This window comes from Micropterus salmoides, unplaced genomic scaffold, assembly GCF_014851395.1.
Source record: "Micropterus salmoides isolate LMB-PRFRI ecotype aquatic unplaced genomic scaffold, ASM1485139v1 Ms_hic_scaffold_17, whole genome shotgun sequence".
Classification (NCBI taxonomy): Eukaryota; Metazoa; Chordata; class Actinopteri; order Centrarchiformes; family Centrarchidae; genus Micropterus; species Micropterus salmoides.
In genome coordinates this window covers 20,299,484-20,315,330 of record NW_024040817.1, presented here as the reverse complement: position 1 = coordinate 20,315,330, position 15,847 = coordinate 20,299,484, and the positions used below count along the sequence as shown (strand labels likewise).

Genomic DNA, 15,847 nt, shown 5'->3' with positions numbered 1-15,847 from the left:
TGATATGCTTCTTACAGAGCCACTCCTTGGTTATCCTGGCTGTGTGCTTCGGGTCATTGTCATGTTGGAAGACCCGGCCTCGACCCATCTTCAATGCTCTAACTGAGGGAAGGAGGTTGTTCCCCAAAATCTCGCAATACATGGCCCCGGTCATCCTCTCCTTAATACAGTGCAGTCGCCCTGTCCCATGTGCAGAAAAACACCCCCAAAGCATGATGCTACCACCCCCATGCTTCACAGTAGGGATGGTGTTCTTGGGATGGTACTCATCATTCTTCTTCCTCCAAACACGGTTAGTGGAATTATGACCAAATAGTTCTATTTTGGTCTCATCTGACCACATGACTTTCTCCCATGACTCCTCTGGATCATCCAAATGGTCATTGGCAAACTGAAGACGGGCCCTGACATGTGCTGGTTTAAGCAGGGGAACCTTCCGTGCCATGCGTGATTTCAAACCATGACGTCTTAATGTATTACCAACAGTAACCTTGGAAACGGTGGTCCCAGCTCTTTTCAGGTCATTGACCAGCTCGTCCCGTGTAGTTCTGGGCTGATTTCTCACCTTTCTTAGGATCATTGAGACCCCACGAGGTGAGATCTTGCATGGAGCCCCAGTCCGAGGGAGATTAACAGTCATGTTTAGCTTCTTCCATTTTCTAATGATTGCTCCAACAGTGGACCTTTTTTCACCAAGCTGCTTGGCAATTCCCCGTAGCCCTTTCCAGCCTTGTGGAGGTGTACAATTTTGTCTCTAGTGTCTTTGGACAGCTCTTTGGTCTTGGCCATGTTAGTAGTTGGATTCTTACTGATTGGATGGGGTGGACAGGTGTCTTTATGCAGCTAACGACCTCAAACAGGTGCATCTAATTTAGGATAATATGGATGGAGGTGGACATTTTGAAGGCAGACTAACAGGTCTTTGAGAGTCAGAATTCTAGCTGATAGACAGGTGTTCAAATACTTATTTGCAGCTGTATCATACAAATAAATAGTTATTATTTTCTTTTAGATTATGTCTCTCACAGTGGACATGCACCTACGATGACAATTTCAGACCCCTCCATGATTTCTAAGTGGGAGAACTTGCAAAATAGCAGGGTGTTCAAATACTTATTTTCCTCACTGTAATAGGTAACAATTCACAATGAATGCATTGCTGTGAATGGTCCCCTATATAGGATATTACTTGACTACTGACATTTTCTTCCCACAGTTCTTCTGCAGGATTGCCTGCTGCTCAAACACACCACGATAATAGTGACTACTCGTGGGCAACTCTCCTCCTTGTTTACAAAGCTTGACAGATGTAGCTTTTTAATTTTTTCTAATGTAATATCTGGTCTTCAGCAAGCTTGCGCCTTGCATCTGCTGCTGACTCTCTTCAATATGACTGAGTGTGTGTGTGGGAGGAGGAGCTGAGCACCACCCTCAGTAAAACATCAACACAGAGGACAAAAGCAGAGTAGCCATAAATTATACCAAAATATAGCTGTATAGTTTTTTTGTGTTTGTTTGGCTTAAAGGGATACTATGCGATCCTACAGAGAGTTTGTTGATAAACAAACTCATGAACACGCATTGCCATGGTAACCAGTCCTACTCTGCTGAAATATAGCAGAATCCACAGTGTTTGCTGTCCGAGAGCAAGTTAGCCTCAATAAGAGGGCAAGTTTTAGCAGTACTGTAGAAGGTGTGACAACAAGCCTGACAATATTATAATATAAATCTGTATTGAAGCAAAATACTTTTCTAATTCTAAATCTAAGACACGGAGTCTAGTTTATTTATCGGTAGGTTTATCGAGAGGAACTTCAATAGTTACAATTAGTGAACAAACATCAAACAAACGACCTGTAAGCACACAAACACAGTATCCAAAACACAACAGAGTAAAAAACTAGTTAAAAGTTATTTGAAATAGTTTGTACAAAAATACAGTGACTGAAAAGAGTTGGGATACACAGGAGCGACTTTTTATCTCCAGGGCCGAAGTCAGTGCTAACTTTGGGGCTAACCTCCTTCACTCTTTATTCAACAGTTGGCAGCAACACACGGGAGCTCCTCTTTAGTCATGAGAAGCTGCAGTCTTTATTCACCAACCACTGTAACTTCTACTGTACATGTCCTGCTGAACAAACCTTATTGCTGACCTGTTTCTCTCTATTCACCGGGACACCTGTTCACACACACTGACTGCTGCGGCAAAGCTAACAAAGCTAACCAGCTGGGATCATCACAAACATGACAACAGACAGACAAGACTGTAACACCAGTCGTTTATGTGGAACAGCAAAGCTAATTTTACTCACCTGTCCAGCAGAAACAGAGCAACCTGAGCATCGGTTTTCATTCATTTCAAATCTTGTAGATTTATCCAGCATTGAAACCCCTCACAGATGTTAACATAGGTCTTCCCCTCGCCTGGTCTTATAACATGTTTCACAATTCCTCAGTCCTTTCCCTCTTTGGCTGTTTCTCAGCCATCTTCGCACGACAGTTTGTTTACATTTTCTCTCCCACTGCTTCGAGCGTGCCACCGCCACCTGCTGCTCGCTCCGAGCAGCTTTGTTTGTGCTCAATTTACAGACCCAGGGCTGTGTAAGAAAAGCGGATTTTTTTTTCAGAGCACACAAAAAACAGAGAGCTACCTACCCATGAGGAAATATTTGCAGAATTTAACAAAAAGTGATAAGAATCGCAAAGTACCCCTTTAAGTGCTGTGAAAAACACGCTTATAATGCTAGGGAAATCCCATTTTTTTAATAAATTGCATCCAGTTTTTAGTATCAAATTCCGCAAATTCAGTCTGTGTTTTCTGCATCGTGGACATCATTGCTCCCTAACCTATTTAGGCACAAATCAAATAAAAACAATGTCTGATGAAATAATTCTCGCAAGCCATCTCTAGGGTTTTTTAGTCCTCCCAGCTTTTGAGCTACTGAAACTTCTTTACAGATAAAAGGCAGGAGATGGGAAGATAAGATGTCAGGGGTGAAAGAGAGTCAACATGACTGCAAACTATTCCCAGAGCAAGACAAATCCTCACCCAGAAGAAGAAAAAGGGTATTTCTAAGAATGTGTGTTCTTGAAGGTTTGACATTTGAGAAGAAAGGGACTTTAAAAAGTGAATGACTACATTAATAAATCAGTAGTGTGCCAAACTAAACATCAAAACCCTCAATGCGAAGGGATGGTGGCCGAGCAGGATGATTCACTGATGAGAGTGGTGAGTGGACGGAGCGAGGCGAAGTTCATAGAGTGCGTGAAGGTCTCACCCTTTGAGACTTTGACTTTTGACCCTAGCCGTGATCCTCCTATAAAGAATACAGACAATTTCAGACATCAATACACACTGTAGGAGCTTGTAATATGAGCCCTGTAAAGGAATGTGACCCTCTGACTTTCGACTGCATAATGGCCTGTGTTGTGACACTGACTGTCTAAGACACATTCATGGGGCTTAGGGGACATGCTTTCATTATATTATTGTTATTACATATTTAAATTTCTAATAAGCCACTACTTAAACCTCATTCAAACCATTTATTTGAACCGGTACCAGGAGCCTCTACATACACAAGCAGTGATCCAATCTAAACACAAAAATAAAGTCCCATCCACAATAAATACTCACATAATCTCAGTAAAACAAAATCATTAACTCTCACATTCAAATGCTAGTGAACTTTTCATGTCATCATCAGCAACTCAAAAAGCTCCTTTCAACCTTTCAGATAACAAAACACGGCACACTCAAACGTCCAGAACAACCGGAACATTATTTATAGAAGGTGAGTGACTTTAACTTATTTATAGGGGTTGGTACTGTGACTGTGTGTGTGTCTAAGTACACCCCCACTGGATGTGTTTAGGCCCCAAGCTCTCACCCGCCAGCTTCAGTCACCCAGAAAGTGACAAGATAAGAACACCCTCCCCATACTGACAGAACTAGGTATCAGGCACTTTCAGGTTATCAGTCAGGGACGAGCATCACTAAGGTTGGATGACAGGACAAATACATTGGCAATAGGATGAATCTAAGGTTGATAGACTTTTTTGGGCCAATTTAAATGGCAAAATAACATAAGTTAATGTGTTAAAAATGTGACTCAAATAATCTGATGAACTGGTTTATATAATGGGACAATTTAAAGAGGATTCATAACGCTGTGTCTTTCCTTCACAGTTGGCAGCCTGTTAGACTTCAAATACAGCTCCATCCGGCACCGTATTTGAGAACGAAACCTATTTGTTCAGAAATAGCGTACCACCTCTATTTAAGTCTTTTCACAATGTCTAAGATCCTATCTGCGTACAGATGTGCTTTCAACACTGCATTGGCTTCCAAAAACATTTCCCCTGAGGATATTGAACAGTCAGACAAACCATGGTAAGAATACCATCAGCTTGATCACTCTCAAGTATTCTATGTCAAAGAAAGGGACAGCCAAATCTGGCTGAGCTGGTTACATGCTGTTCCTGTTACCGTTCTTCCAAATAGGTGCAGGGTTGAGGATTATTATTATGTCTCAGTTTACACCAAAGAGAAAAAAAAAGGTAAAAGATCATAAGAAAAATGGTTAGATCTGTGCACCACTGTGCCTCCAGCCTTTGGCTAGGTTTTCAGTAGGCTGAAAAATTAATGAGGTGATACAGAGACACTGGACTCTCTGCAGAGATTGAGATTAAAAGTGAGAAAACAGGAGGCTAAGTGGAGAGAGAAGGGGAGAAACTAAGGACAAGGCTGAAGACAGAACGAAAGAGGTGTGTGACAGGAAAACAAAATCAAGAAATTGAACAGAGGAAGGGTGGAAGGCATTCGAACAAGGTGCTAAAGCATCTTCCATACTGATACTTCCTCACGGTAACACCTTGAACTCAAATCATAAAGTGAAGAATTCCAGTGTGTGCTCAGTAATAGCACTTCAAGTTTTTCATTGCTGGGTTTTATGGCCTCACACCAAAAGTGATACTTTTGCACAAGGTCAAAAGTGGCAACTTTAACAGTAACATTTATCAGATAACTGACAATCAAGTAACACTGGTGAAGATTTGCAATAAAGACAGTATAGAAATAATACATTCACATTTATAAGTTATACCACCGGAAGAAGGTTGGAGTAACATAGCAAACTTGAAATATTTCAAATTTCTGACTAATCTGAATCAGAAAAGATAAGACAACGTTTGGTATTCTGTGTTCTCTGCGTCCTTCACACTCTCTTTGTTCTGTCATGTCAAACCTCATCTCTTTAAAATAACTCATTATCGAGAGGGGAGAAGTTCAAAGACGCTCGAAAAAAGCAATTAACACATACAAGCCAGACAGAAGTATTCCTCTGTGGTACAGTCAGCAATGTTGCTGCTTGAGAGAGAGAGAGAGAAGAATAAACATGAGGACTTGGAGAGGGACATGTGTATGTTTTGTATGACCTTAGAAGATAGACATCTTTGGACAATTATACTTCAAGCCTACAACAGTATAACCAACAGCAAGTGTCATTACAGATATCCTAATCTAGTGCTTTCCAACCTTTTTTTCATTCCATCTTAGAAAGCCTTGTTCTAACAAATGTTGCTATTACCTTTATGAAATACTGATGTATAAGCCAGTGCGAGTTAGCTAGCTATCCTTATGGGATCATGAAACTGATTCATGAAGTACTGGAATGCGCCTCTCATTGAGCAGAAGTTTTCAAACTGTGAGGTGCGCTCTCCATAGAGTTGAAAGGGGGTTTGGGGGGGAGTAAGAGGCATGAGGCATGCATGAGCAGGGTTTTTCCTGGCTCAGAATGGACCTTTGGGGGGTGACTTCGCACGACATGCATTTTCTTGTTATTTCTGACTATTTGATAAACAAAATATATATAACATTAAATAGAAAGTATAATGTTAGTATAATAATATATTTACATGTTACACTTTATTTGGATAATCTGCCTATAGAAGTAATTAGCGGGAGCTTCGTAACGGAGCGTTCAGGCGCAGTCACACCATACAGTCTATGAGTTAAACCAACGTAGCAGCTGGTTTATAAATCCAGCGCCAGCTGCATGTGTAAAATACAATTCAATTAATCACATAGGCATAGCCCACAACATCCTCAACCACACCCAGCCAAAACAGCCAGACCAAACACCACTGCAAGCAATTTGATCACCCCCAGAAGAAATTTGGGATAAGCATTAAATTAACCTAGCTTGGACCTAAGAGAGCAGGCGAGAGAGGTGCATTGTCTGCCCATGTTGATTTGGACCTCAGATAGTATTTTGCTAGCAATAATGTTAATGATCACACAAGCTAAGGTTAGCCAACCAGCTGCCAACCAGCCATGCTGCAACAGAGCCAACAAAGCAACCTACAAATTGCAACCCAGCCAATCTTCAAGATACTATCTATCTACTAGACTATGTTGTGGTGGGTACTGGTCATATGTTGACACAAATGGACTCCATTTCTATGCCAAATTTAGCTAGTGTAACGCAGAAGTGGACATAGTCACCATGATGTTATCCATTGGTTTGTGGACTGCCGTTTTGAAGCAGATTGATTGATTGATTTTATGCAACTAGGTAACTTTGGACGTGACGGTGGCCCTAGCAAGCTTGGTTAGCTAGGTGCATCTGTAATTCACGCTGTGATTTTAACCTGGATGCTATTTTTGGTTAGCGAAAAACAGGCTTACAGGAAAAAATGAACAGCAGACTCCTCATAAGCTTGTTCAATGGTACTGGTTAAATGTACACAGTACAGTGGATACTGTCACTCTATCCTGATTGACAGGTCGCCATTGTAGCAGCTTGTCAATCACAAGGTAGTCCTATAGTACATGCTGCTTTATTGTCAATTTTCCCTCAAATGGGACCATAATTTACTAAATGAACATCATGCTGTATTGAACAAGACTTGAAACTAGCGACTGAGACCATAAACTCATTAAGAAAGTATTTACTGAGAAAATAAATCAGCTGAGAAGTAGCGTAATTTTACCATTATTTCTGATGGAACCGGACTTCTTTTTGAAACCACAGGAGTTGCCCCCTGCTGACCATTAGAAAGAATGCAAGTTATTTCCTGGATGTCTTCACTAGTGAAAGCTGGAGGTTGCCACTTGGTCACACACTGTTGGCACTGTACAGGAGAGAAAAGAAGGCACTCAGGAGCACACGTAAACATCACATACTTTGGATTTTCCCGAGAAAATGTCCAAAGTCCTTTACATAGAAATCCCCTATTGAAACTGCTTTATGTAAAGATGACACATGCTTGTGTCACATTTTATGAATCCTTTTTAGACTCACAACTGGCAAGGTTTCCTGCCTTCCCCAAGAATTGCAGAGCTTCCTCTACTAAGGCCCAGACCACTTAAAGTGAACAACTATCCTAGTTAATGTCATGTGCTCAAGACTGGAATTATCACTCCACCGAGCCAAGAAACCGCCAACAGAAAGGCAATGGGATACAAACAGCTGCCTGCCAAATACTGATCAACAACAACTGTTGTTGTCCAGGCAGCAGACAATATAGATATGTTGTGTGATATCTCTGGCAATACATGACAAGACGAGTGAGAGGGCACATGCCTACAAGACTGCAGTAAGTGGGCTGTCCTACTGCATTCTTCAGTCCCCTCTGTCCAGACAGCATGTACAATAACCCTTTATGTTGCTGTCCATCTTTATATCTCTGTACCTGCTTTCAGTGCCTTAAGGTGGAAGCAAGATAACTCAAGTTTTGCCATCTTATAATCTCAGGTACATCCTTTATAATGAATCAGAATCAGAAGAATCAGAAGGAGCTTTATTGCCAAGTAGTGTTTTACACATACGAGGAATTTGATGTGGTGATAAGGTGCTACACGTAGACAAACATACAGTCAACATAAATAAATGTAGAAATATATAAATATGGAATGGAAGAACAATGTTGCAGATATATATATGTGCATTATTTTGGGTCTGTGCCGTGCAGAAGTAACGCAACGGAAGAGAATATTGTGTACACATAAATATATAAACTGACAACATAAAAATATACAACAACAAAGATCAACAATCAACAACAAATATGTGCGACGTGCCAGGTCTGTGCACAACACGTAATAAAATGAAACAGTATTGTGTGATGATGTATTATTTTTGAAATATTACCCATGAACAGCTACAGCAGGACTGACAGGAAACTGAGGTGCTGTTTTCCTTAAGTTCACAGATGGCCTCTGTGCAACTACAGAGTAATTAATGTCAATAAGTATGTCCTTGTTTGTGCTTCTGGGCGTGTGTTTATGCATCTGTTTCAATCCACAGGGTGCTCCCAGTGAGGCTGGACAACACAAAACACCATGCTACATTAGGCACCGCATCCCTGCTGATTGAGATCTCTTCCTGTGTGCTCACACTCATGAGATGTCTCGTCAGCATCTAATCATCATAAACTAAGAATTTACTGTAAATACAGGGTGGTAATGGGCCAGACAGCCACTTGATACTAAATAAGAAAACTACACAATGAATAGCCTTTTGCAGGACCATTTACATAGGATTCATATAGAGTTAAGGATAGTGAAAAATCATTTTAACAGGGAGCTGAGATTAACTGGATTTTGTTCATGGCAACAACAAAATTTAAAATGACGTTTGATAAATGTAACAGCAACATATCTTTACAGAAATAATGTCCTGGTTAGTATTTATACAAAATCGCCATCAACTATCAAGTATCAATGTTGGAAACCTGGACAAATAAATCAAACTATTAGTGTGAAAGAAAGCCACGAGAGGACCCTACATTATAAAGAACAGTTCTCAGAAATTGCTTTCCACTTTCAGTTGACATAGAATGCAAGACTGTGAGCAATGTGCGCACAGGTAATGCCACTTGCTCTCTGATAATGGGAAGGATGTTTAATCGATACTTTATCAACCTCCCAGCTAGGAGAAATACAGATTGGTCAGAGACGGAAGCTTTCCTTGAGACAATTAATAGCAGTTATCGCTATTAGCCACAGTCTTCAGATAACTTAAATGGCAGAGGGTGGCATAGCTTTTTCACCTCTGCTGTCCTCTCTAGGATGACTGATACCTTTAGGCTGGGTTATTTGGAGGTTTCAGGCGCACACGTGCAATCTCACACAAAAACAGGCACCTTTCTTGTCTGGAAGTATATTAGCCAGACACAGGTCAATGGATCGACGTGTGAGACAGACCCTTTTATCAGCACTTAAAGAGAACAGAGATCTGTAATGACTCCCTTGATAGCAATAGTGAGAAAAGCGCAAGGGGAAACACTGGTCATGTAGGCCTTGCACGCGCGCGTGTGTGTGTGATATAAAAAATGGAATATAAAAGAGAGTGAGAGGTTTGAGGGAGTGAGTGTAATCATCAAAAGATAAGTTAGCTGACTAATGCAACCACTTTAATAGAAAACAGGGGGAGTTGAGTGGAATTACTTCTCATTTCAATTTGATGACACAGCGTAGTTGACTGCCTGTCTATACTACGACCACCGAGCATGAAACTCAGATCCTCATTTACACAGCCGTATTGTGAGTCAGGCTAACTGTGATTCATATATTTGATGTTTGTACCGTGTACATGGGCCATTCTTCCACTGATCATGTGCAATAGGAAAAATAGTGGCCTCATGTTGCCCGCCTGACCTGCGTTTGTAAATGTTTTATCAGACATATTGTTTCAGTTGAGGCCTCAAAGGGTTGCAGGCTGATAAGGTGACAGAGTAACACACAGCACACAAAAAAATGCAGTTGACAACACACCAGCACCACAGATTAATTTAGTTTCTGTTATCCATAAACAAACAGTCCCACATGTACAAAGACACACAAAACCCACCCACACACACACACACACACACACACACACACACACACACACACACACACACACACACACACACACACGAACAATAAAAGCACATTCCCAGGAGGTAAGTATATTTTGGTCTGTGAGTGTGTATGCACACGCACGCATGCTAGTGGCGCACTGTAATCCTCATGTGGTTTCACCTTCATGCCAGGGGCCTATTTGTCTTCATTATCATCATACGCTCCTGGAGGAAGCAGATCGGTTAGGGCTCGTGGCAACAGTAATGCCTCTCTGTCTGAGTATAAAAACAACTTCACAACCTAGACGTTTGTCATGTCACCCCACCACAGGACCAGGGACATTAAGAGGGAAATAGAGCTCCATGCCTCAATAAAACTCTATCTCCAATATTTCCAGAAAGGGTGATGAAATTTTGACTGATGGTCATGCTTACAGCTTTGTTAAGTGAGGAGCATGTTTATGGAGTGCTTTTTTGTCAGCATTTTGTTTAATGTGGAATTTGTGTGACAAAATGCTAATGCCCTGAACAAATCACATACAAAAACCTGCCACTGAGCTTTTGTTTGGGTAATAAATATGCCATTTCAATCCAGTTTGTGAGCAAAATGAACATGGAAAAAGCTTTTTTACAAACCTTTTTAGCACATCAGAAGGCAAAACTGCAAGCACCACAGAACCTCTGGAAGCATGACAAAGTCAACGCTAACAAACTTGGACAGAGAACGGATTTTCCAGGCCCAATTATAGTAGAAAATCTTTTAAGAAACTCCTCGCCCTGCAGAAAAATGATGGAGCCGGCATAGCTATGTAATCACAAGGCCAATGTGTCACGAGTGTTTAAATGTTCACCGATCTGATCAAAGTCTCAGAAATTACTCCCTGGCCCTTATTCGTTCCCACACAAATTTACCTCAAAACAACACCTCGTCAGTCTGAGGACCACCATGTCCGCCGTACCCAGACAGGACTGGTGTTTTATTTAACTAGGAACACACCAAAATTATAAAAACCCAGGAACACAACCATTATTTCACTAATCACCACTTCAAGACAGGAATCAGGTCTCAAGGAAAAAGCTGCCCGATTATAGCTAAATTGCCTTCCAGCTGGCTATGGAGCACATCACAGGTAGGACACAGACCACAGCAGACACTTTCACTTAGTTTCCCCCCTCGCTGTGTGATTCCCATTACATTTCTGACCACCACCAGAGCAATTCATTACCCTCGCTATGCCCCTCACAATGCAAGTCCATTGGTATGGAGATGGCTGTAGCAGAAAAGGTGAAGTAATGCACATTAGTGAATTCCTAGCTGAGGAGAGAGCTTCTTTTAAATTAAGTTTTTGAAAAGGAAGTGACTGGCCAAAATGATGAGGAAATGCAGCTAGAAAACATCCAGGTGGCCACATTAGGAAAACAGGACACATTCAGACAGTAGTGCATACACAAGACAGGTGAACGAACATACTAGTACGGAAAAAGAAGAGGTGGGTGGGTCTGTGCGCTTGTGTATGTATGTGGTGTGTGTGCATGTGTATGTACGTAGTGCAAGGCCAGGAGACTCCCAGCCCTATAATTACACCCTGGTGGGAGTGAAGCTGATAACAGAGGCATGAGGATATCGGCGTCACAGCAAGAGGAGGGGAGAGGAGGGAGAGGAGAGAAGATACATGATAAAAGAAGGGGAAGCGTGCACAACATGATGCCTTATCAAAAACACTGGCTTTTCTCACTGACACTGCTTTTTAATTTCCGCCTAGATAGTTATCTAATGACCCCTACAGCACAGGAGCATGCATGCACATACATACAAAACTCCTTTAGAGGAAAAGCCGCACAACGCACCCCACACAGTCATTTAGAATGACTATAATAATTCAATTACAACCCATCTATGGCAATACTGATTCTCAGTCACATAAACCCCCTAACTCAGTTATCTTACTCACATTAGGGCAGAAATCGAAGTACAGCTGGGTTAAACATCAGTCTTTCTAATGACCACATATACAAGTTATACAGATTTCTTTTGGTATTTGGTGCGCATGCCTCAAAAACCCTAACACAGCTTGCAATAGGGCTTAAGTTGTTATGTAAATGCAAAAAAACAATAAATATCAATAAAGTCGATTAATTTGCCTGTTATATTCCAAGTTCCTGTAAGATGGATACCAACAATAATGTACATTATTATCATGTCAAATCTATGTAACTTACTGGGGAATTCAAGTTACAATTAATCATTTGGTCTACAGAATGTCAGAAAATTGTACCGAAAAAAGAAATGCCCACCACGAGTTCCCAGTGCTCATGGTGACATCTTAAAATGTTTAGCGTTGGAGATTTTGCAGAAAGTTTCATAAATCAATTATCATAATTGTTGTTGTATCTGTCAATTCACTAATCGTTTGCGGCTCTGGAAATGTTTTGTGCATATTTGCAGGAACTGAGCGATGTATGTGTGCATGTCCCCACGCTGGATGAAAAGTACTCACAGCAGGTGAAATTAATGTAGCGGTCAGCACCAACTGAGTGACCGTCCTTCTAATGACATCAAAACAACAACCACGACAAATCATAACATATGGAGATAACGGCCCTTGGAAATGTTGTTTCTATCAGCATTGCGGAGCTCTGTTGCTATGGGGACATGCCTCACGCTGAGAAAAAAAAGAGAAATTTAGCAAAGACCGTCCTTGAGGGCCCACTGCTCAACCGTGGACTGTAATATGCTGAATGCCGTTACGGTATACAGCACATTCTTCCACGCCATAGACTGGAGCACAGCCAGTCTTTCTCAGCAGGCAGGGGTGCAAGTTTGCTGCAGCGTAAATATTAAGATAACACAGAGTGCAGCAGATTTACTGGATGCTTTTGCACGATATTACAGCAGTGCCCACTATAAATATCTTTACAGTCACAGCTCTATGCATCACAGGTATGACCGTACCTGGATTTTATCCTGATTTTCTTCTACTTTCTTGTTGGTGAACTTACGAATGACTGAAATTCAAAATCACCACAAAATGAACAGCCTACACCGAAAACACCTCCCCCTAACAGATATCCTTTTCTGATAACTAACCCAAATCCATTCAGTACAGGGTGACCTTTCAAACGAGCCAGTGCAAGGAGAGGGAGGAAGCAGGCTTTCAGCGTTCACAGGGGGTCAGTGCCATTGTGGTATTGTCCAGACTCTGTTAAATTTCTCTTCCACTGTCTCTCTGTGGAAACAACAGAACATTTACAGGTCTCTGGCCCTTTAGCCTCCGGCACAACAGGGGGATGTTAGCATTTATAAGACTGGTGGTCATTACCCTATTCAGGAGATGCAACCCACCTCCCATCCTAAGCGACACATACTGGAAACAACAGTGGAAAACAGTCATGTTCATGGTTAAAAGCAGAAGCTTTGTAAAATGAATCATCTGCTGTTTTTCCTAAAATGTAAATTAACATTCTAAAATGGCATTACTGTTAAAACATTACAAAACATAGCCTTGGACTTTGTAGCCTACTTTGTTGCACTATACAGTAAAATGATGAATTATCTCATTGACCTAAACGCTGTGCCTTTTAAAGATGTAACTACTGTTTCGAGTGCGCAAGACCAGAGTTGTTGAAAGGGTGCAGTGGCCATGAGTGGGTCTTTCATCTTCTTCTGTTTATTGAAAAACAAAACACGTGCCTCAAAGTGGCCCAATTAGAGAAGTGGGAGTCACGGTGCAGTTCAGGGCTGGCAAAGAGTAGCACACAACTTCTGGGGAAACTTTTTCTGCCCTCTTGAACAACATTTTCTCAGGAGAGTTTCTGGTGGTCTCCAGCTGAATAAAGGGATTAATATCACAAGTAGACCCATTTAACAAAATTTTTGGATGGCTGCTCATTGGTTTAATTGCTGTCAGTGTTAGTTCCCCATTTAGAGCACAGTGTAGCCAGTTATGTAAGTCTATAAACTTCTGCCTAACAACAACAAAATCTGTCTTTGGTCTCATTTTCATTTCTATCTTAGCCTACATGTAAAAAGTTTTGCTAACCTTTGCAGCGTGCAGCTTGTAATAAGTCTACTTAGTAGTACGCTGTAAAGAATGACCATTACTAATAACGGTAATAACAGTGGTTACATTGTAACAAGTCATAGTAAATTCACCACACGTGGGACAGACATTAAACACAGCAGGAGAAGGAAACATGCAGGCAGTGACCAGGTAAACAGGAGAATCAAAGTTAGCCTCATGTGTGCCGAACACGACTGTTGTTGTGAAACCAAAGTGCGTTTTAAAGTACAATATGTCAGAAATAACAAAAACTACGACTTGTTTTGCGTATATGGTATACTCACCTGCGATACTAAAGGAATAAGCGTCTGCTCCACCGAGCGAGTTTTGATTTCCAGACCGGAATCAAAGTTACTGTTGCCGCACGGAGATGAAGCCATTCCCGCCGAGCTTTCCCTGCCTGCCCCTGACACACAATGCACGGCACTGCTGAGTTCACCAAGAGGCTTTCTTTTGCTGTTTCGCCGCTGCAAACTGGTGTAGCGGACTTGTGGTTACACACCGGGGTTCCTCAATTGATTACACGGCCGTTTATCGAGTGGCTGTCCACACACACTGTTTTAATCCACTCTGGCTCGGTGGTTGGTGCCGCTGCGCCCGCTAATGTCCATGTAGTTTACTCAACAACGGCAGGGAGCGGACTGCAGCACACCACTGTGGGCAACCACACACACGCACCAAAGCACGCACACACACCCTCAGGTTATTTCAGTTTATGTGAAGCTCAGGGCTTTCCGAAGTGCAGCTCATCATTTTGCAGGCTGACAGTCAGGATGATCGCTTGGATTTTAATCCACCTGTTCACTCACCTACAGCAGTTATGGAATTCCAGGCTAAACCAGTATAGGTCCAAACAAACACATTTGGATAAAAGCAAGCCTTTGGCAGCTTTCTATTTGACCATAGCATGCAAACACATGGAAGTGTAGGATGTTTTGATTTAAAAATGCATCAATCTTTCATGCAAATTTCAGTGGACTTTATATAGGAGTTTCAGGTTTTAAAAATTCATGCATACCTATCTCAGAGGACTTTTGATCCAGGGCCCTCCAGAGAGAAGAGAGATGCTTTTCACACAGCACAGCTCTGGTTTGATCCCTGAGACAAAGAATCCCACATTATCCCCATGAGTCTGAGAATCCCTCATCATCCTCTCCTAATACACACCAGATATACCAATCAAAACCGGCTGCACTGAGCCACATAGGACATCTGCACTGACTGGAATGCATTGCCAGTCTTTAAAAAGCTGCCAACTTTACCTTTTGTCTGTCTGGAGAAAACAGTAATTCTCGTGATCTTACCATCTGAGGTGCTGCAGGTTACCCAGGGTCCAAAACCGAGGAGGGGGCCCTTAAAGTATAATGACTAAAGTGTTTCCAAAGTGTGTATTTTTGGTCTCACGCTGATCTGCATTTGGTTGAAATCAGTAAAATTGCAAACAAGCATAAAAAACATAATAGTAGCTGTTGTGGTTTTGGTATCTAAAACAAACTGGAACACACAGATCTGGCTGGATTCCTTTCTACCCAGAGAAAAAAAGAGAATTATCTTCTGCAGACAGTGCTGAAATTATTTTTATCAAAGCTTAGCGCAAACCCATCAATAAAACGCATCATTTCAGTTACAAGTGTCTGTTTCAGATGTGGATAGGGGGATTTTATTCCTTTTTTATACTGTTTAGGCAGAGGGATGTGGTGCATAAAGTGCACAAGGATATAAATCACCCACTCCTCATTTACCCATCACCAACAGTCGACACATGCCCACATCTCTCCCAGTTTCCCCAAACTGCTTTTACAAAAAGGATCTCAAGATTAGGAAACAAACTTAACATATCAGCAATATAATAGACCTATGAGTCTTTTGATGCATGATAAAGACATTGTCAACAGGTTTATTTTTGCTTAACATTATATGTTCCTGAGAGGAATGACAGG

The 15,847-nt window shown here is 41.5% G+C and overlaps 1 protein-coding gene across 3 annotated transcripts in view; it reads right to left on the bottom strand.

Annotated features, from left to right (window-relative positions):
• Positions 1 to 14,548, bottom strand: part of ctnnal1 (catenin (cadherin-associated protein), alpha-like 1) — a 56,003-nt gene extending 41,455 nt beyond the window's left edge. For 2 of the 3 annotated variants that reach the window (XM_038724788.1, XM_038724790.1), the window contains exon 1: positions 14,192 to 14,547. In XM_038724788.1, coding sequence (XP_038580716.1) covers positions 14,192 to 14,287 — 96 coding nt within the window. In that variant the 5' untranslated portion in view covers positions 14,288 to 14,547. Of the gene's footprint in view, positions 1 to 14,191 lie in introns of all 3 variants that reach the window. The other variant, XM_038724789.1, reaches the window with a different exon arrangement.
• Positions 14,549 to 15,847: the final 1,299 nt, after the last annotated feature.